This window comes from Notechis scutatus, chromosome 3 (genome assembly GCF_049901735.1).
Source record: "Notechis scutatus isolate UNSWTSFEM ecotype Mainland chromosome 3, rNotScu1.2, whole genome shotgun sequence".
NCBI classification, from domain to species: Eukaryota; Metazoa; Chordata; class Lepidosauria; order Squamata; family Elapidae; genus Notechis; species Notechis scutatus.
Window position 1 is genome coordinate 87,841,186 of NC_142011.1, and position 20,805 is coordinate 87,861,990.

The 20,805-nt window shown below is 39.5% G+C and overlaps 1 protein-coding gene across 3 annotated transcripts in view; it reads left to right on the top strand.

Moving 5' to 3' along the window:
* Nucleotides 1–2,182: 2,182 nt before the first annotated feature.
* Nucleotides 2,183–20,805, top strand: part of BCAR3 (BCAR3 adaptor protein, NSP family member) — a 91,560-nt gene continuing 72,937 nt past the window's right edge. Inside the window, exons 1-2 of one of the 3 annotated variants that reach the window (XM_087960671.1) lie at nt 2,183–2,477; nt 16,147–16,478. In XM_087960671.1, coding sequence (XP_087816797.1) covers nt 16,156–16,478 — 323 coding nt within the window. In that variant the 5' untranslated portion in view covers nt 2,183–2,477; nt 16,147–16,155. Of the gene's footprint in view, nt 2,806–16,146; nt 16,479–20,805 lie in introns of all 3 variants that reach the window. The other 2 variants (XM_026671827.2, XM_087960673.1) reach the window with 2 other exon arrangements.

A 20,805-nucleotide genomic window follows, 5' to 3' on the forward strand; every position in this document is an offset into this window, starting at 1 on the left:
AATTGTCCAGATTCTGGCAATGCTCTGCAAGTCCCTTTCCTTTCTGGTTGATATCTCAATCACCTTATAATGGCTTTCCAACTATCATTTCCTTTCCTTCTTCTGATGAACAACAACAACAAAAAAAAACTCTAGCCAACATACATGAGATAATAAAAAACGTATTTCCTCCCAAGTTCCTTTTTATTAACAAGTAGTCCTTGATTTACAATCATTCATTTCGTGACTGTTAGAAGTGTAGGAAGTTAGCACCCACCCCTCTCCTCGAAAATTGAAATAGGAAATATTAAAAAGGCAGAATATTTCCCCTAAAAAGAGTAGAAACTCAGAAGCAGAAGCTCACCCCCACTTTTGTTAATGGGTGGGCCATTAAGGCCTGGGCCAGAATGTTTCACATAACAAAGATCTCCAGCTAAAGCTATAGCAATTGCTCAAAGTCCTTTTCATTACATGGTCATTCAGCAAGGCTCATCCAAGCCTGGAACTCAAGACAGCCTACAGTATTGCCCCTGCATGGCCCCATGGCAGTCTGACAACCAATCAGAATACAAGTCAAATTCAAATCCCAACAGAGGGTATGTAAGGGGACTCTCAGCATCTCAGCCCTCCCTTCTTTTCCTTCTCTTTCCCTTCACCTTGAAGCATGTGATCATCCTTTTCACTTTGGAGCTCCAAGGCATGTGGTCCTGTCTACCATTAAACCATCTTTCCAAACAGCCTCCATGTTTCCAGTGTCTTTTTCCCCACTTGGAACTGAACCCAGAAGGATAATTCTTCCGACAGAAGTTAGAAGACTGTTAGAAGGCAGTGAAATAACTTATGACCGGTTTTCACATTTATAACCATTACAGCATCCCCCTGATCATATGATCAAAATTCAAAATTCATGCATTTATGACAGTTGCATTTTCCCAGGATCATGTGATCACCTGTCCAGCTGGTTTCCAACAAGCAAAGTCAATTGGGGAAGCCAGATTTGTTTAATGACTGCATGATTCATTTAACAGCTGCAGTGATTTGCCTAACAACGGTGGCAAAAAAGATTGTACAATGGGGGCAAAACTCATTTAACAACTGCCTTGCTTAGCCACAGAAATATTGGGCTCAATTGTAGTTGAGGATTACCTGTATAATGTTTGAAATCCTCACTGTTAAGACTATTTCCAATAGAAGTACCCCTTTGCAGTGGTGGGATTCAATTTTTTTTACTACTAGTTCTGTGTGCGTGGCTTGGTGGGCATGGCAGAGGAAGGCTACTGTAAAATCTCCAGTCAGAAGTGGTATTTGCCGGTTCTCCAAACTACTCAAAATTTCTGCTACCAGTTCTCCAGAACTGGTCAGAACCTACTGAATGCCACCTCTGCCCCTTTGAATAATGCAGATTCAAATTCTGTGACCATTTCATGGGATTCATTAACTAATCGAAACCTCTCTGTAAGCCTAAATCACAATTCAGTATTACATATAATAAATCAGTTTTAAACTGGCTGATGCATTGTTTTCAGTAACTGCTGATAACCTTAAATGACAGGTCATAGTTTAGAGACAACAATGAGAATGGTTCAAAACATGCTACCTGTTCATCCTGTTGCCAAATCTGTGATTAGATTGACAGCTTCTCCTGTAGAAGATTGGCCATAGATTGGAGCACGGCAGTGCAATGAGCCATGGGAATCAACCAACTTTCCAAAGTTGATGGATGGTGCAAATTGCCCTTTTCCAGGGTAGCAAAATACACAGAAGCTGTTTTCTTTTGTTGGCTGCAAGTTTCATTTAAGGACGCTTAGTGAATGGCCCGCAATGAGCTCTTGGCTGGCACAGAGATGTTGGGACACATTCTCCTGTGGGCATTGGATGCCAGTCAAGGAAGGGAAAGGGACCCAGTGACACCCTGCCACTTCCAACTGCTTAGTTGAATAATTAAGAGCTGGCAGTAAAAAAAAAATAATCTTATTTTTTTTTTTCGTTTGGGGAGAGGAAAGACAATTATTTCAGATGTGGAAGACTGCAGAAATCGCTTTCCAAAAGAGCCCCAGGCCAGGGCAAGAGGAGGTCACCCTATGCAAATGACGGATCACGAAGAGGGGCCACACAGCCCGGAGCTGGGGCGGAAGCCGAGCAGCCCTAAATCACTCTGGGAAGGCCGGTGCCCGCCTTGTTCTCCGCCCTCTTTCACTGTCTGCAGCTGCCCGACTTGGCAGCGGGCAACCCCCGGCGTCGCTCCCCGCGGTGAGGGAATCGCTTCGGCAGTGGGAAACCCCGAGCCCCGGGCGACGTTTCCGCCCCTCGCCTCAGCGGCTCGCGCGAGCCACCTTTGGCCGCCTGCCAAAGACACCCACCGCCCCGGGCCAAGCACGCGCCCGATGGTTGCGCGCGCGCGCGCACGCGAGCGGCTCCCCTTCGTTGGCAGCGGTTGCGCGAGCCCCCTCGCGGCGCTCCTCCCGCCCCCCCCACCACCTCCCTCTGCTCCAGGCAAGGTAAGAGTGGCGGCGGCGGCGCCTGCTTGGCTTTGCAAATGCCCGGGATGAGGACGGAGCCGGTCTGGGAAAGCGCGCAGCAGGAACTCAAAGACGGGTTAACCCGGGGGAAGAGTCCTGGCTGCGGTGCTGCTGGTGCAGCTGCCCAACGTTAGTCCGGAGTGCAGATCGCGAAGTTGCGCGTAGTTTGTTTTTTTTTCTTCTTCCCCCCTGACCGAGGGATGGATTGACCGATCCCGCCGGGAAGTTAAGTGGTAGCACGAACTCGTAGGGTTGAAAGCGGACTGAAATCGTTCATTTGTATTTTTTTCTTTTCCTTTACTCAGAAGTAAGTGATTCGAATTCAGCGCGGGGTTCTAATGTGAAAATCCGGGGTGTTTTTATTTTTATTTATCTTCTCAGTGTTCTGAAATAGCGGGTTTTTTTTGTTTTTTTGTTTTTAATAGAACTTTGAGGACAATTTTTCCACCCATTTATGCAACGCAGGCTATGCATACCGCGTTTAATGCTGGTTTGGGAGTCAGCCTGGACTAGTGGTTAAGGCGCTGGATTAGAAGGAGCTGAATTCAAGTGTTGCCTTCGGCACAGGCGCCAACTGGGTGGCTTTAAGGCGAGGCAGAATCTCTCAATCTAGGAAGAACGCAGGGGGTAATTTCCGAAAATGTTGGCTACCAAACTTCAGGGACTCCTTCGGGAGTCAAAGAAACGATAAAGAGAAGAAGAAGAAGAAAAAAACCTAGTTCAGTTGATGGCTATGTATGTCTACTCTACCTAATGTCCCACTAAGATTATTGAGGTAAAAGCTTCAGAAAACTACAGAATCAAACTTAAAAGTTTCCAGTTCAATTAGGTTTGGATGCTGAAAAGATAGTGTTCTCCCTCCTTTGATTGGGCATTTTTTGAGTAAAACTGGAGAGTATGTGTTAAGGGCTGTGGGCATAGAATTTGTGCATACTTTCCCCAACACAATTACGGCAAAGACTGATGTATGATGGTAGGTGAACTCTGATGACTAATAACAAGGAAATATTGTTGCACTGGAGTGAGCTGGTCATTTGATATATGGAAAAGAGAACAGTGGATTTTTGGGGTTGTTAAAACGATTCATTTAAAGATGTTCTGAGATTTTTAAAAATATACTAGGAACGTGATATAATGGTAAAGGGTTAATATGAGTCATTTTAACAATTGGCATTTCCACCCCCCATATTGCATACTTTACTGTTGGGATAATTGGCTAGGTATGTGTAACAAGCCAAAACGGGGTTGATGAAATGGTATTTTAAATTTGATTTCAGGATTTATAATAATAAAATACCATATGATTCATGATGAGATCCCCTAACATTGTGCCCTTCCCTACAATAACTCTTAGTCACTGCAACAATCACAGCTTTTCCTGTCTCTCTTTGTTATTTTGTGTCAGATTTTAGATTATAATGTCCTTGGGAATTGTTCTGGGGTGGGGTTTTTTGTACTCCATAAACTTTGTAAGGCATGGTAGAAACAGCATAATACTAATTGGTATCAATGTACCTGCTTTCACTGTGCCTTTTTTCTCATTCCCCCCCCAAAAAAAAACCCCTCACCCATGATGCTGAATTTCCAATGCATCTCTGACACTGTTATTCAGGAAACTTGTTTCATGTCTGTTTTTGTAACTTTGCTAGTGAATAATGCAACCAAAATGAACTTTCCATGTGGGAGAGGATAATAAGAGATATATTTGCTTCATTAACTGTCAACTATTGTATGTATTGAGGTGTAAGAGTGCCTTTCAAAACATAAAAAACCTACTATGGAAATTGAGATGTAATGGAATTTTCCCATGAAGTCTTCCATCTGATTCCCCCCCCTTGTAAACTCAGCTGGCTCCAAAAGCTAAATAAAGCAAAATATTCCTCTATGAACTACACACTTAAAAACAAACCCCTTAAACACCTCTAATTTCTATAGTTACTACTATTAATTTCTATTCTCAACACCCTTTATTGCCTAGCTTGGCTTTTTGTTTCAATAAAATGAACTATGGTAGCCTCACTATCATTTTGGGTCAGTCTCTCTCAAAGGCAGGATTTTGGGAGAGGAATACATCACTCCGTTTGGAAAGTTGGTAAAGAGGAAGGAGAAATGGGTGGTCTTATGACTCGGCCAACCACATTGTTTTGTTTTATTTGTTTGGTCAAATAATGAATGGCAGGTTGTGTTTGTTTTAGAGCAATGTTTCTCAACCTTGGGGATTTTAAGCTGTGTGAACTTCAATTCCCAGGGTTCCTGGCTAGGGGAATTCTGGGAGTTGAAGTCCACACAGCTTTTAAGTTGCCAAAGTTGAGAAATGCTGCCTTAGAGAGCAGGAAGAAAGAGAAGTCTTCTTCTGTGGCTATGAGTCACCCTGAACCCTCTTTCTCTTCATTTATGAAGGACTGATACAAATCTTAAGCTGCCAGATAACAGAAAGGATTTAGGGAGCCATTGTGAGCTGTTGATGCTAAAGCAATACTTTATCTCTAAAGTTAGAGTTGGAATTGCCATGATTTCAAAACCAGATTGAAAGCTGCCTTGGATGCCATTGTGAATATGTTTTGTCAACCACACCTTCGTTATTGGGGCAAATAGAGGCCCCAATAATCCTGAACCCAATCCAGATAAATTGAACACGCTTAAAAGTCCCATAGGAGGCATTTTAACTATCTCTGTAATTCCGACGCTTAAATCGTTTTGCCTCGAACGTATTTTGCCTCGAAAGCATTCCGATGTGGCGGATGACATTCTTTCCCTGATTTAATTGGATGAGTTAATAAAAACATGGTCTGAGTACACCAGTAAGCCACTTTTAGTGGGATTCATTATTTTCATTTCCCTCTCGTCCATCCCCCTCTGAAAGTCCATTCTTTCCAGAGGTATTTAGGTTTACTGAAAGTTAGTTGGCTGGAAAAGTTCACATAGCGTATCCATGACAACTCTCAGAAATCAGGGTGACTGAATGGGGTGAAAACAATGGATGGACTTACCATGCAGAAGAAAAGAAAGGAGTCTGTCTAGGGATGGAGGAGGAGATCACAAGCTGCACTCTTTATTATTTATGATCTATAAATTTTATTATTTAAACTGTGCAATGGTAAATTACTGCTGTTATATTGCCAAGAGGACAATACGGACACGAGTTGAAGTTGAACTGGCCTCAAAGGATGTTTTCTGTATGACTATATTATATGTAAACAAATCTTTTAGGAGCATTTGTTGAGGTGGCTATTCTAATTTAGTATAGAAGTGAAATAACTAAGCCTGAAAGATGACAGGATTTTGGCAAAAGCTTTACTGGTCTAGATGCCATTCAAGTGGGACATACCACTTTATACCACAAGTAGGCGCTGTTTTTCTTTTTCTTCTCTCAGCAAATTTAGTAGAGTCCTACTGGCCATACAGGGTAGGACCTGATACAGGTAGTCCTCAACTTATGACCACAATTGAGCCCAACATTTCTGTTGCTAAGCAAGACAGTCACTAAGTGAGCTTTTCCCATTTTATGACCTACCTTGCCACTGAATCACTGCAGTTGTGAAGTTAGTAATAAGTTGTTAAATGAATCTGGCTTCCCTATTGACTTTGTTTGTCAGAACATTGCAACTCTGTGTGTGTGTGTATGTGTCTGTGTCTGTGTCTGTCACATGACCCGGGGACACTGCAACCGTCATAAATATGAGTCAGTTGCCAAGTGTCTGAATTTTGATAACATGACCATGGGGATGCTGCAATGGTTGAGTGAAACATAAATAACATTTTTTCAGTGCAGTTGTAACTTTGAATGGTCACTAAATGAACTGTTGTAAGTCGAGGACTACCTGTAGAATGTCTCATATTCCATGTAAGACTGCAGTTTGGTGTCAACGTGGCCTAGCTCCCAACCCCTTGTTTTTTCCACAATCATTTCTCTTGTTGGATTTATTTTGCCTATGAACAATTCTTTCAAACTGCAAAGCATGTACGCCTATTTTTAAAACCCTTCAACAAACTTAATGTGGTTTTGAATATTTTTCCTTGGTCAATAGAAAAATGTCAGGTATGCAATGTGACACCTGTCGAATTCCTCCACCCACTGATTTTTTTTTTTAAATCTTGCAGTGTATCAAATGATTAAATGGGTGGCTGGACTGCTGGACAAAGCCCAGCCAGCTTCCTGCATCTCCCTCATTTACAAGAATGCTCTTGAGATACAAAGCCATTTGTAGGCAGTCTGTACATTGGATGACTGTATACAGATAGTCCTCAACCCACCAAAGTTACAAAGGCACTGAAAAAAGTGACTTATGACCATTTTTCACAGTTCTAACCTTTGTAGCATCTCCATGATCATGTGATCAAAATTCAGATGCTTGGCAACTGGTTCATACTTATGACCATTGCTGTGTCCCAAGCTCATGTAATCAACTTTTGCAATCTTTTGCAATCTTTTGACAAGCCAAGTCAATGGGGAAGCCAGATTCACTTTACAATTGAAGTATTAACTTATCAATTGCAATGATTCACTTAACAACAGTGGCAAGAAAGATAGTAAAATGGGGCAAAACTCACTTAACGAACGTCTCAACAACATAAATTTTGGACTCAATTGTGGCTGAGGACTACTCTATTTCATCCCTGTTTTTCTCTCAAAAGACTAAAATAAGCTGGGATGAGACTTAACATCTCTGGATTGTTTAAGTGGCAAGAAGCAACTCTTAGCAGCTTAACTTAGGACAAATTGCGTTTTTCTACTACCGGTATTTTGTAACTGGCACAGCCTGCTATGCTAGCCATTTCCTGAGAGGAGTTATGTCAGGCTCTTACAATTCCAAATGTATTTAGCACTCCAAAATATTTGCCTAACCCTAGACTGTCACTTTATTTCAAGTAAGTCTGTTTATAAAGCAATGTAATTTGGTTAATTCTGACCAGAATTCCAAAACTGTTGGACTAAACTTGTGATTGCTAAATTCTCAACAAATCAGAGCCCCAAAAGTTGTGTAGGCGAAAAGTATTTTGGATAGGGTAACTACCACTTGCCAAAGTACTGAACCACATGAACCCATCCAAAGGCTATAATAGCTTCTTATTGGGAACAAATAGTATAATTGGGGACTTTTTAAGTTTAGAATGAAGTCAGTTAAGAGGGTGTGATAGAAATATATAAATCAACTAAAAAGTAGGATGGTCCCAAAGTCATCCAGGAACACTTAAAGGTGATTGATTCAGCACAAGCAAAAATAATAATAATCACTTTTTAATTTTAATGATTCTGGACTTTGCTAGGATGGGATGTGACAATAGCTGACAGATTAATTGGATTTAATTGGTCAATAGATTCATATTATAGAATACTGCTATTGGTAGTTAATAACTCATGATAACTAATTCTTACAGAGGTAGTTTGTGATAGAGAGATATACTTTCATGCTCAGTTTTGAATTTTCTCTGGTTGACCACTATGAGAACAGAATGTCAGACTAGGCAGGGCTACCATCTGCTTAATACTCTTTTTTTCTTCATGATACTCTGGGCTTGATCCCTCCTGTTGAAATATTAAATCATCTTTTCTGCAAATAATTTGGGAATGTTAAGGAATGATGATCTTCTCAAGAAAAATGAAAGGGCAATTCTCTTTTTTTTCAAGGAAAACCAAGTTTCAGTTCAATAGTAGCAAAACCACTAAATTTCATTCTTTGCAGAGCTTTTTTTTTTTTTTTAAATTAACCTGGTCGGAAAATGTTTTTCAAGATATTATTGTGCAAGCAGAAAATAGATGAACCAAGATTAAATGCTGTTGGAACGATCTGGGAAATTTATAACTCCTAGAGTGGTGCCGCACTTTGGATCGAAAGATTAAAAAGGGGTCCTGAGCACACAGCTTTCACCTGAAGTAAAGACAGTCCTCTACTTACGACCACAGTTGAGCCCAAAATTTCTATTGCTCAGTGAGACATTTGTTAAATGAGTTTTGCCCCAGTTTACGACCTGGTTTCCCACAGTTGCTAAGTGAATCACTGAAGTTGTTAAGTTTGTAACACGATTGTTAAGTGAATCTGGCTTCCCCATTGACTTTGCTTGTGAGAAGGTTACAAAAGATGATCACATGCCCCCAGGATACTGCAACCGTCGTAAGTATGAGTCAGTTGCTAAGCTTCTTCATTTTGATCACGTGGCATAGGGATACTGCAGTGGTCATAAGTTTGAAAAATGGTCATAAGCAGTGGTGGGATTAAAAAAAAATTACTACCGGTTCTGTGGGCGTGGCTTGGTGGGTGTGGCAAGGGAAGGATACTGCAAAATCCCCATTCCCTCTCCACCTCACTAACCTGCTTTCCAGCTCCGTTCTCCTGTGCAGGGCAACAAAAGAAGACCCAGCCGATCAGCTAGGACTTGGGAGGCAGAGAATAGATGGAGGCAGGACCAGTCAGAGGTAGCATTTACCAGTTCTCCGAACTACTCAAAATTTCTACTACCATGTCTCCAGAACTGACCAGAACCTGCTGAATCCCACCTCTGGTCAAAAGTCACTTTTTCAGTGCCGTTGAAACTTTGAATGGTCACTAAATGAACTGTTGTAAGTCAAGGACTACCTATACTCTTTAAAGTGGCTGCATCTTTTTTCTAGGATCATAAGAGCCCCCTTCAAAGCAGTAGTATAATCTTTGGAAAAGTCAGGTTTTCTCTAAGTGACAGACAAGTGATGCTTGCTTAGCCTTGCATATTTTTTCCCTTTCAATATGGGGGCATTGTAGAGTTCTAATACAGTTACTCCTGGACTTACAGCCTATTTGTTCAGTGACCATTTGAAGTTACAACAGCATGAAAAAAATTATTTACACCCAGACCTTGTTACAACTATCACAGCATCCCTATAATCACATAATCAAAATTCGGATGCTTGGCAACCCAGGGTCACGTGATCACAGCTTGTTACCTTTCCAGTTGGTTTACGATAAGCAAAGTCCATGAAGGAAACCAAATTCACTTAAGGACCACAGGATTCATTTAACTACAGTGATTCTCTTAATAACCGTGGCAAAAAAAAGTTAGCAAAATTGAGCCCGACTTGCTTAACAACCCCCTTGTTTAACCATATAAATTCGGGTCCCAATTGTGATGATGAGTCGAGGATTATGTATGAACCATGGTGGCGCAGTGGTTAGAGTGCGGTACTGCAGGCTACTTCTGCTAACTGCCGGCTGACTGCAATTTGGCAGTACAAATCCCATCAGGCTCAAGGTTGACTCAGCCTTCCGGCCTTCCGAGGTGAGTAAAATGAGGACCCAGATTGTTGGGGGCAATATGCTGGCTCTATAAACGGCTTAAAGCACTGTAAAGCGGTATATAAGTCTAAGTGCTGTTGCTATTACCCATACCTTTTATTTCCAAGCTATTCAAGACCGCTAGCATTTACTTTTTAAATAAAGGGTATGATCCTAAATAATTCCACTAGGAAATTAAACATGAAATGAATGAGGCTTTAAAATAAATGTGTATTTTGAAGTTTAATAAAACTTTGCCTAAGATTAACGACTGTCCCAGAGGTAACTGTACTATCATACATTTTTAAAAAAAGGATACAAGACATGGAGATGAAAAGAATGTTTTTGTTGGTCCTGGCATCTGTTTTTGTTATGGTTTTAGGCATCCCCTGGTAATAAGAGAAGAGAGTTTGTTTCCAGAGATGCATTTTAAATAGTTCTGTGGTCCTTTGAAGTGTCTCAGAGCAGAATCCCACTTTTATTTGATCTGGATTTCATTATTGTTATTAAATACATGAAACAGCTGCAAAAGACAAAGATTTGGGTCAGAAGAACATGTTTTGTAATCAGGGCCTGAATCAAATCTGACAAGGCTTTGCAATTGTTACACAGGTAGTTCTTGACTTACAACTGCTCGCTTAGTGACTGTTCAAAGTAGAACGGCACTGAAAAAAAAGTGACTTATGACCATTTTTCACACTTACAACCGTTGCCTCCCCATGGTCATGCAATTTACATTTGGATGCCTGACAGCTGACTCATATTTATGACGGGGTCATGTCCCGTCATAAGGCCTTTTGCGACCTTTTGACAAGCAAAGTCAATGTGGAAGCCAGGTGCACTTAACAAACGTGTTCCTAACTTAACACTGGCATTGATTCACTTAACAAATGTGTCAAGAAAAGTCGTAAAATGGGACAAAAGTCACTTAACAAATTTCTCACTTGGCAACATAATTTTTGGGCTCAATTGTGGTAGATTGAAGACTACTTGTATTCGGTCTGCTCCAACAGGTATTCCCAATATCAACTGACCAAGCAAAAGTTGTATTGATTAATTTATATTTATGTCATATTAATTTAGTACTTTACCATTGAACTGAGTTTGACTGATTATATGGACAAATGCTTATCTTTTTGGCTGGTATAACTTCTGGCTTTTCCTTCTTTCTTTAACCTTGCTCACTGTATCTTTATATAAGTTTTTTTTAAAAAAAGAAAGCTCACCAACTTACACAAAGACCTCAGGTTTTGATTAGCTCAGCTTTGTTTGGTTTTACTTAATTCAACAATGCTATATTTCTGGTTGTGCCCAAGTCCTTCCCCGGGCCCTCAGTTTTTCAGGAACATTCTATCAGGTAAAATCTCATGATGGCTTAGACACCCTGCCAAAATTAAAAACCAGAAAATTTTCATCTCTCACAAGGTTGCCAAAGTTTTAGAGGATGCTTCTATTGCTATATGAGATGTTGCAATATTTTAGTGCTGCTCATCTCTTTCAAAGTCCTTGGGCACCTTTTGGGAATCTAAATGGTGTTGCATGGCCAAACCCTGGGCCAACCGTGTGGCCCCCAAGAAGACAGATATTCATGCTGTGGAAAATTTGAATAAAGAATAGCAGAGAAGTTCTATATTAGGAATGGTCCAGATAATATAAAGGAAAGATTCCAAAGATAATAGTGTTAAGGATTCCTTGGGTTGTGATATTCTGGTTTACTTTAAGCAACCTTGTCTGTTGTAATCAGTGGAATGACCTCTATGACCTAATATCTCTATTGCCTAAATAATGGCCAAAGGTAAAAAGAAAATGGTTATCTCATTTGAACAAATGAGGGTTGAACTTTGCAAACTTCTACCAACCATAGTAACTGAACTACAGTATTGCCAAAGTTTCCAAATCAGATTTGAAAAAAGAACAAAATGTAATTGCATAGCATTTAGTGATTCAAAATATGTAAGGAATGACATCATGGAGCCCACTGGATGTGACTGAATTTAATAATTTCAGAGTCTTGTCAGACTTAATTAAGGACTCTACGTTCTTAGCTTTGATGTGTACCATGAGTCAGTCTATAAATTTCTCCAAAATCATCACACTAATTAATAAAAGCATTTATTAATGAAACTTAACTCCAAACATTAGACTTTGTTTATTATGGTTAATCCATAACCTTCTTTAAAAAAAGAGTACTATTACTGTGTCAGAATTGATTAAATATTTTTTTTATTTAGCTGAAAGAAAAATTTCCAGATGCTCTTTCATTTACATTGTCTGATCAAACAGGCATGGAGATACCTACTTTTTCACTTGCTTTGGTTTGATGCTTCTTTACCATGGCCTCCTCTAAAATTGAGCCCAGAGAATGTTTGGGTCATTCTGGGAAAATAAGAGTTTCAATAACAAATATAAAATAATCTAAATGAATTGGAATTTAAAAAATAGTTTATAAAAATAAAATAATTTATAAAAATATAAATAAATATTTATAAATAAATATAAATATATGTTTATTAAATATATATAAATATATATATATTTATAAATAAACACACTTTATAAAAGTGTGTACAAAATTTTGATTCCTTATGAATAGATAGTGCAAGCCACATGGTCAACTGGTGTTGAAGCAAGATAAGAAAACTGCTCTATTTTCTTCAGCCTCTTTAAAAACAACTTTGATGTGTAGAAAACATAGTAGTTAAACGTTGGCCTTTAATAAACGTTGGCTGATCCAGCTGCTGTAAAAGGCAGAACTGTAGGGGCCAATTCAAAACTGGCAACTCTAATAGATCTCATTATAATTTTTGTCATGTAAGGAATTGACAGATAATCCAGTCTGCCAAGGAAAATAGCCTGAAGCTATATGGTTTGCAGAGCTAGCAACTTTGGCACATCAGTAAACCTGGAGCATCCAGAGGCTCATTTCCATATCTCTTTGTAAAGAAAATCCTCCCGCATCTTGATCCATCCTTTGAAGTTGTTTGACTAAGCTGTCTCTGGCAGGGGAAGGAAAAAAAAAAAGAATATTTCCTACCTTTTTTTGATTGTTAAGCAGAACTTCTTTCTGAAGACTCTGCCTTCCTTGCATTTTAAAGTTTCAAGCTGCAAAATCGGTAATGTCTACACTTCTCAGACTTAGCAAAAGCTACAACTTTTGCTTGTGGGAGGTATCACTAAAGTATCCACCAGCATCTTTTTCCTTGGTTATTGGTTTGCTCTAGGAGTGATGTACAATATGCAAAAGGCATCCTTTAAGCCAAGAGTCTTAAATTGCCACAGAATCACATGTGGTTTCCCAAACTTGGGGAATGCAACTGCCAGAACAACTGCAAAAATTGTCTTTAGTTTTAATTTTTAATGTGGCATAACAGTGAATGCAGGGGGATTGGAATTCACTTAAACCCCTCCTCCCCATGTTCAACAGACACCAGTTAAGATTAAATGTAGCCCTGAATTTGAAGGGGGGGCGGAAAGAGGGGTCTTCAACAAGGATAACATTTAAGATTAGCATCTCAGTGTCTCTTTCCAAAGGCACAGATTTTTTTTTGTCAAGCTGTTTCAGGACTGCAATTCTATATAGGTTTCTCTGGAAGTCAGTTCTAGGGTGGGATAGTAGAAATTGCTATGTTAATTACTCAACTTTACTTTGCATCTGGGAGTCTGTTTATTACATGTATAGATAATTCACTAAGACAAGGGAAACAGATAATTCCTAAACAGGTTTCTGGAATAAATGTTTAAAATGTCCTTACTTATTTTTAGCAGGAAGAGAAAAATATTTTGAGGATATTATTCCTGTGCATGACTCCTGGCTACCTCTGATGATCTACTTCATTTTTTAACACTTACATAACTTCCAAACATCTGGGGAGGTTACAAAAATCAAAATAATAAAAATGGTTCACAATGATATCCTTTAAAAGTATGTATGCAATTCTTACGTTCTCAAAAATTGCTTAAAATGTAAAATCATAATCAGCAACCAGCACTCCAAATTAAAATGCTGTAAGTGGACACAAAGGAACCTCTTTGGGAAAAGTTTTCCATGAAGATGTTGGAAGAATTATCCTTCTGGGTTCAGTTCCAAGTGGGGGAAAAGACATTGGAAACATGGAGGCTATTTGGAAAGATGGTTTAATGGTGGATAGGACCACATGGCTTGAAGCTCCAAAGAAGGATGATCACATGCTCCAAGGTGAAGGAAAAGAGAAAGAAGGGCTGGCCAAGATGCTGAGAGACCCTTATATACCCTCTGTTGGGCCCCACCTTAGTGTTTCCTGTTCCTGTGCCAGAAATGTATCCCATTGGCTGTCAGACTCCCAGGGGCGGGGGTCTTGGCTAACTCTGTAGGCTTTTCTGAGTTCCAGGCTTGGTTGAGCCTTGCTGGGATGATGATGCACTGAAAGGGCTCTTAGGCAATTGCTATACCTTTACCTGGAGATCTTTGTTATGTAAAGTATTCTGGTCCAGGCCTTAATGGCCCACCCATTAACAAAGGTGGGGATGAGCTTCTGCTTCTGAGGTGTTTCTGCTCTTGAGTTTCTACTCTTTTTAGGGGGAAAACTGCCTTTTTAATATTTCCTAGGATATTTCAATTTTCTAGGAGAGGGGTGGGCACTAACTTCCTATAAAGGGTACACTACAATGAAAAGATCCATTCTCTGGAAGATACCAGCCAAGTATAGTTAGTGGAACATTCTGTCATAAGTTCTTGCTGTGACTATTTTGTTTCTATTTCAGTTATTACAACTGATTTCTTTCTTACAATCTTATTTAAGGCCTTTTCAGTTTGCATCTGTTATAAAAAGCCATTCCAATAATGCAAGTTTGTTTTACCTTTTCTGAATGGAAAAATTATTCCAACCCATGAATAGAGTTAACTTATTGTTACCCAGGATCCAAGGTTTAAAATATATTTTGATGCATTATTCTTATGATGATGGTATTTGGATACTTCTTAAGCTTGTCAGCAGGTAGCAGTCCTTGGCTCATCTTATCTGAACCTGAAAGCCAAGCAGGGTCAGGCCTGGTTAGTAGGTAGATGGGAGACTGCGAGGAAATGCCAAGCTATGGACTAGACGGGGAAGTTGACAAATATCCTTGAAGAAGCAGACTTTGGCAAAGCATTTCCATACTATTGCCAAGACAACTGCAAGGACATGTCCTTACCTCAAAAGAGACACAAACAAGACTTCCAGTTATTCTGTTTCTGTCTCAATAGATTTTTCTGAAATACAGGGATCATTCTTACGCTACTGAAAGATTTTTTTTCCAACTGGTACCCTTTGCCAAGTTTAGACTGCTAATCTCTTAAATTGAGGATTATCTGTACAATATCAGTCTTTTCTGACACCTTTGTTGAAGTTAATGGTTCCTGGCTGATGTTTGACCTGCTTTAGAACTTGGGGCATTAAACAACAATTAGAAAGAGAAATGTTGTGGGTAAAAATATCCTATCTTTCTGGAATGCTTCCACAGGTGTGTTTTTGAGACTCTAATCCTGGCACAATTTGTGAGGCACATTGACTAGTCTAAGAATTGCTGCTTTTGTGGCAAAGCAATACATAAAATGCTATATTGTTGGTTGGAACTAGAGCAAAGTTGCAGTTGGTGATCAGAGCTGGTCCCATGCTAGATATCAAAAGTGATTTGGATACAGTACTGTGTATACTTTCTCTGTTTGCTTTATTGGGTAAGCGATAACTCTTATAAATGCATAGACTGAGGAAAAGATGATAGGCTGTCAACAAGTAGTTATGAACTTTCCCATTTTTCTTGCATCACCTGCTTCTACATAGTGGCTGAATATGTTAGGGTTGATTGAAAAGGTGATGGCAAGTGTAGTGGCAACCTGGATCTTAAGTCTATTTTCTGGTCTGTGAATGCCTAAGATTATTATTTAGAATGTCCTAAAATCTGGTTTGACTGATGAAAGGGAGATACTTATCAAACAACCCCCAGTTGCCCTCATAGGCAAGATCTGCTGTTCTTCAGCTACTAATAGATTTGCCTGTTCTACTAGCGATACTAATCAAGATTGCTATTTCTTGGCTGCTTAGTAGCAGTTCAGGAATAATTTTCTTGAAATCCCAGAAGGAATAAGATGGTTTAAAGCCTTTAATCATTTACTGTAGTAATCTCAATCCGGCAGACAGTGAGTGCTTGGGAAAAATGAGAGGAATTGGATTGGTGTAAACGGCTGGGCTCCTATTCATTGCTGCTCACTTACACATTCTTATAGTCTCCATAGTCTTCTAGGGTACATTCTCCTCCAAAAAATATGACCACCCATGTTTTTGTGTAAGATATTGGGTCTATCAATCCTCATTTATATTGCTTTCGTAGAACAAGAAGGCTTTCGTGTTTTATAATGTCCAGTATGTTCTATTTTTGTTTTCTAGACTTAAAGAATGATAGCAGCTGGGAAGTTTGCAAGACTTCCACCGGATATGCCGATGAACCATGAGTTTCCCTTGGCCTCTTCTATGGATCTGTTGAGCAGCAAACCTGCTCTGGCTGATGAACTTCATTCTGGTACCCATCAAGATATTTCTATCCATGGTACCCTTCCGAGAAAAAAAAAGGGAACCCTTCTTCTTGGGTCATGTGATGCCTTCAACAACATGAAAATGTTGCCATACACCCAAACCAATCAGTCTCCAGGACATTCCATTCAAGGTGTCATTGAAGAATATCCCCAGAAAAACAGGAAAAGTGACAGCCATCCACACAGGTAAATCTTGTTACGTTTAAACCTGTTGTGAATGCTACTCTATTTTAATGGCATTAACAAAATCTCTCTTCCTCCCCACCCCTGTAGATAGATATCTCAATCATATCTTCTGTCAATCATGTCTCATGTCTTCTGAATAGATACAACTATAACAGTGAAGTTACAGAATGGCGATATATATATATGTTTTCTTAAGTTTTCGCGGGTACTTACATGTATGGTATTCAGCTTTGTTCAGGTATTTTCCCACGTCATTATAGTTGTGCTTTTAAAGTTCGACGAACGCAATACAGAAGCCTGATGATGGCAGATGAGATTCTGCCGAAACGTTGCTACAACTTTAAAAGCACAACTATAATGACGTGGGAAAATACCCAAACAAAGCTGAATACCACACACACACACACACACACACACACACACACACACACAGGTTTTGGCATGTTCAGGTCTTTTCCCGTGTACAATTGAGAGTATCTTGGCGATGTTTCGACAAGGTCCCACTCGCCATCTTCAGGCTGGTGCTTTCGGCTTTGTGCTTGTGCGAGCAAAGCCTTTGTGCTTTGCTTGTTGCCAAGATACTCTCAATCGTACACAGGAAAAGATCCGAACACACCAAAACCTGCATACCTGTACCTGTGAAAATCTACGAATTATATATATAAGCCTGATGATGGCAGATGAGATTCTGCTGAAACGTTGCTACAACTTTAAAAGCACCACTACTATGACGTGGGAAAATACCCGAACAAAGCTGAAGGCCATACATATATACATATATACATATATACATATATACATATATACATATATACATACATACATACATACATACATACATACATATATATATGCATTCAAAAACCTTCATATGTCTGAAATGTTATAAATATTACTTTTTGAGAATCTGCCTAATAATCCCTCAGTGATGTACTGCCTTGATGTGGGGTTTGTGTGCTCTAAGGAAGGTGAGAGCTATGTCAGAGGTTCAACCATTTTGGACAGGTATCATCAAAGGAGCAGGACGAAGAATGTCTCTCCCATAAACAAAATGGGGAGATATACAGTAATTTACAGAAACCCATATCAAATCGGTTGTCCCCTGGGTCAACAAGGACTGTGCTAGTTGTTGGAGTTCCTGGACATCTGGTGACAAATGGGTTATCAGGACTTAGTACTGTTGGCTGAGCAGTCAAGACCAGCAACTGCAGGACTATTGGAAGAAAATCTGCTTACCCACCACAAGTATACAAAGATTGAAAACAAAAAAATAATGGGCTGGCATTGACAAAAATCACCATCAATCAATTGCAAAAGGCAGCTTTACTTGGAGCAGCTTACATACTGTGATGGTACCTTTAACACTATAGAACAACAACATTTGCCTATCCCAGGAAGGACTTGATAGGTAGATAAAAATGCCAAATCCAGTCTAAACATCTGGTTGACTCTTCAACTGTGCAACAACAATAATAACGAAAACATCATCTAAAAATTATTGTTCAACACTGTCCAAATATACAGCTAAGATATTGCAATAGAATTAGGATTGGACAGATGTTCTACTCTTACCATCAATAGGGAAAAGCAGTGAAAACTGAAGAAATCAAGATTCATCAATAATCTGGATAAAGATCATTATAAATACCCAGGCATTCAAGGATACCTTCAGGATAACAACATCAAGTACACTGAAGTCAAGAAGAAGGTTAGAAGTAACTACATCAGAAGAATGAAGAAGATTTTAAAAGTCCAAACTCAGTGATAGAGATACCATGAAGGTGATTAAAACCTGAACAATCCCAGTCATTAGATATACAACTGGCATAGTGGATTGGGCTCAAGCTGAAGTAGAAGCTCGGAATAAGAAGACCAGAAAAACAATGACAATGAATCCAATTTATCCATGTAATTAAAACAATTTATCCACGTAGAAACAGACAGACACTATTTACCAAGGGACTTAGGTGACAGTGGAATGACTACCTGAAGGACAGTGAAGTAGATGCATTGAAGCTAGTAAAATAAAATAACCTTTACTGTCATTTTTTACGCTGAGCACATTGGCACACATTAAAAATGAAATTCTATTGCCTTCTCTCAAAAGAAAGTATATATCTACCCATAACACTCAAATACACATGCTACATACATACATACATACATAACACACACACACACACACACACACACATATACATATACATATACATACATATCTATATATACATATATATCAATCACTATCCATTTTGAGTATATAGGAGAAAGAGGAAACTTGAGAGTTCACATGGCTGATGCTATATGGAACAAAACTGACTGAATCTAGATCAGGGGTGTCCAACCTTGGCAACTTTAAGACTTGTGGACTTCAACTCCCAGAATTCTAGATGTTCTGCTTCGGATACCATGAAGCCTCCTCCCAGAAGGTAACAAGGAAAGCAGGTCGTGAAGAGGAGATGTAGTGTCTTCCAGGCAATCCTGTGGACCCTACTCAAGCATCACTTATATGATATGTCCTGGATAGAAGGGAGTGAACTTAACAACCATGATACTAACTTAACAAATGCAATGATTCCCATAACAACTGTGGCAAGAAAAGTCGTAAAATTGGGCAAGACTCAAAAATGTATCATTTAGCAACATAAATTTTGGGCTCAGTTGTAACTCGAGGACTACCTGTGTTTAAAAGGCCTGATGCACTATGCTTTCCCATCAATGTGGCCTTTTCTTTTCACCTCTCCAGTGCAGTGGTGCTGGCTTATGAAGCCCTGGCAACCCCTGGCATTGAAAACACAAGGAGTACAGCTGTTGAGCAACAGCTGCAAGGGATGATTCAGCTGTTTGGAGCAGCTGAACATTGCACCTAGCCAGAAAATAGAATAGCACAATTGTGTGTTTGTGAATGTGTGTATGTGCATGCGTACTTGGGGTTGGGTTGATAGAATGCCTGAAGCATCCTTTACGAGAGCCACAGCAACTTACTCATTATGGTGAGTAAAAAAATGGAGGTAAAATGGTAAGTTATACCAGTAGGTACTTTCACCCTTTCACCAGAAGTTGGTGCCATTTCTGAATCTGAGCCAACCACTGTCACCCTTGTCATCTGAACCCATTTCTAGCTATGGCCAAAGAGCAATTGCTGGTTTCCTGTTTTTCAATGTGCAACATTGCCATTCCATGGAGCTTAGGGTAAGCTGTGTTTCCACTGGTAGAAACTCTTGACTCTTTGCTGTCTCCCACTTGCACCTCCTAAGCTATATTTGTGTCCCAACAGCAGAGCAAAGGTTTTGCAACCCCCAACTTAACAGCACGAATTGGCCGCGCAGTCAAATACAGGGAGGAGAAATGGGGTGGGGGCACTGGTAATACTGTTAATATTAGGGCTTCTTCCATAGGTATCTGTAAAGAGTGCTGGCACATTCATGAAAGAGTTCTCAATGGCTGTGTAAGGAAAGTTGCAAGCTATTGTGAGGGCACATCTGAGCTTGAGAAGTGATGATGACATGTAGGAAAGTCCACCATGTTTTTAAGCTGGATGAACTCAGCAGAAATCTGGACTGAATTTGACAAAACAAAATTGACTATTTTTTTAATAAAAAAAAAGTCAACTCAAATGCAGAAATATTAACTAGATTGGGGGAGAATACCTGGCTTGGCGGTCATGTATGTGAAAAGGCTGAACATGAATCAATATGCCATGCAACTAACTGACAAAAAAGTCCGACGCAGTTTTAGTTACATACTTCTGTAGAATCTTGAGTTTCTGAGTCTTGAGAAGTAACACTGGAAACTATAATCTACAGTTGGGGATGCCTCACACTTGTAAGATGAATGTAGATAAATTGTTCACTGAGAGCTCATGTTTGTATGTGCACCGTATGTTTGTAGTTTGTATGTACATTGAGAGCTTAGGCACCAGAGACCAATTCTTTGTGTGTCCAATCACACTTTGGCCAATAAAAAATTTGGTTTAATGAGTATTAAAAATAATTCCCATGAGAAAAGGTTGAAAGAATAGGGTTTGTTTATTTAGTTTGTTTATCAAGCCTTGTGCTTATGGGAGATATACACAGAAATATCTGGAAGCTTGTCACAAAGAGAACAGCAAAGAGTAATTTTCCACTGCTGTTTAAATTTAAGTTTAAAAAATACTGATAGTTCATGATTGAACATTGATTTAATTTTAATTATAAGTCCAGTTTTGACCATAGGAGCAATTTCTTAGGATATTGTCAGCTTGTTCTCACTGGTAAGTGTCAAGCAAATCCCTAGACACCCATTTGTCAGGGAGTGCCTTATCTTTGGATTTTCTGTACCAAGGAAG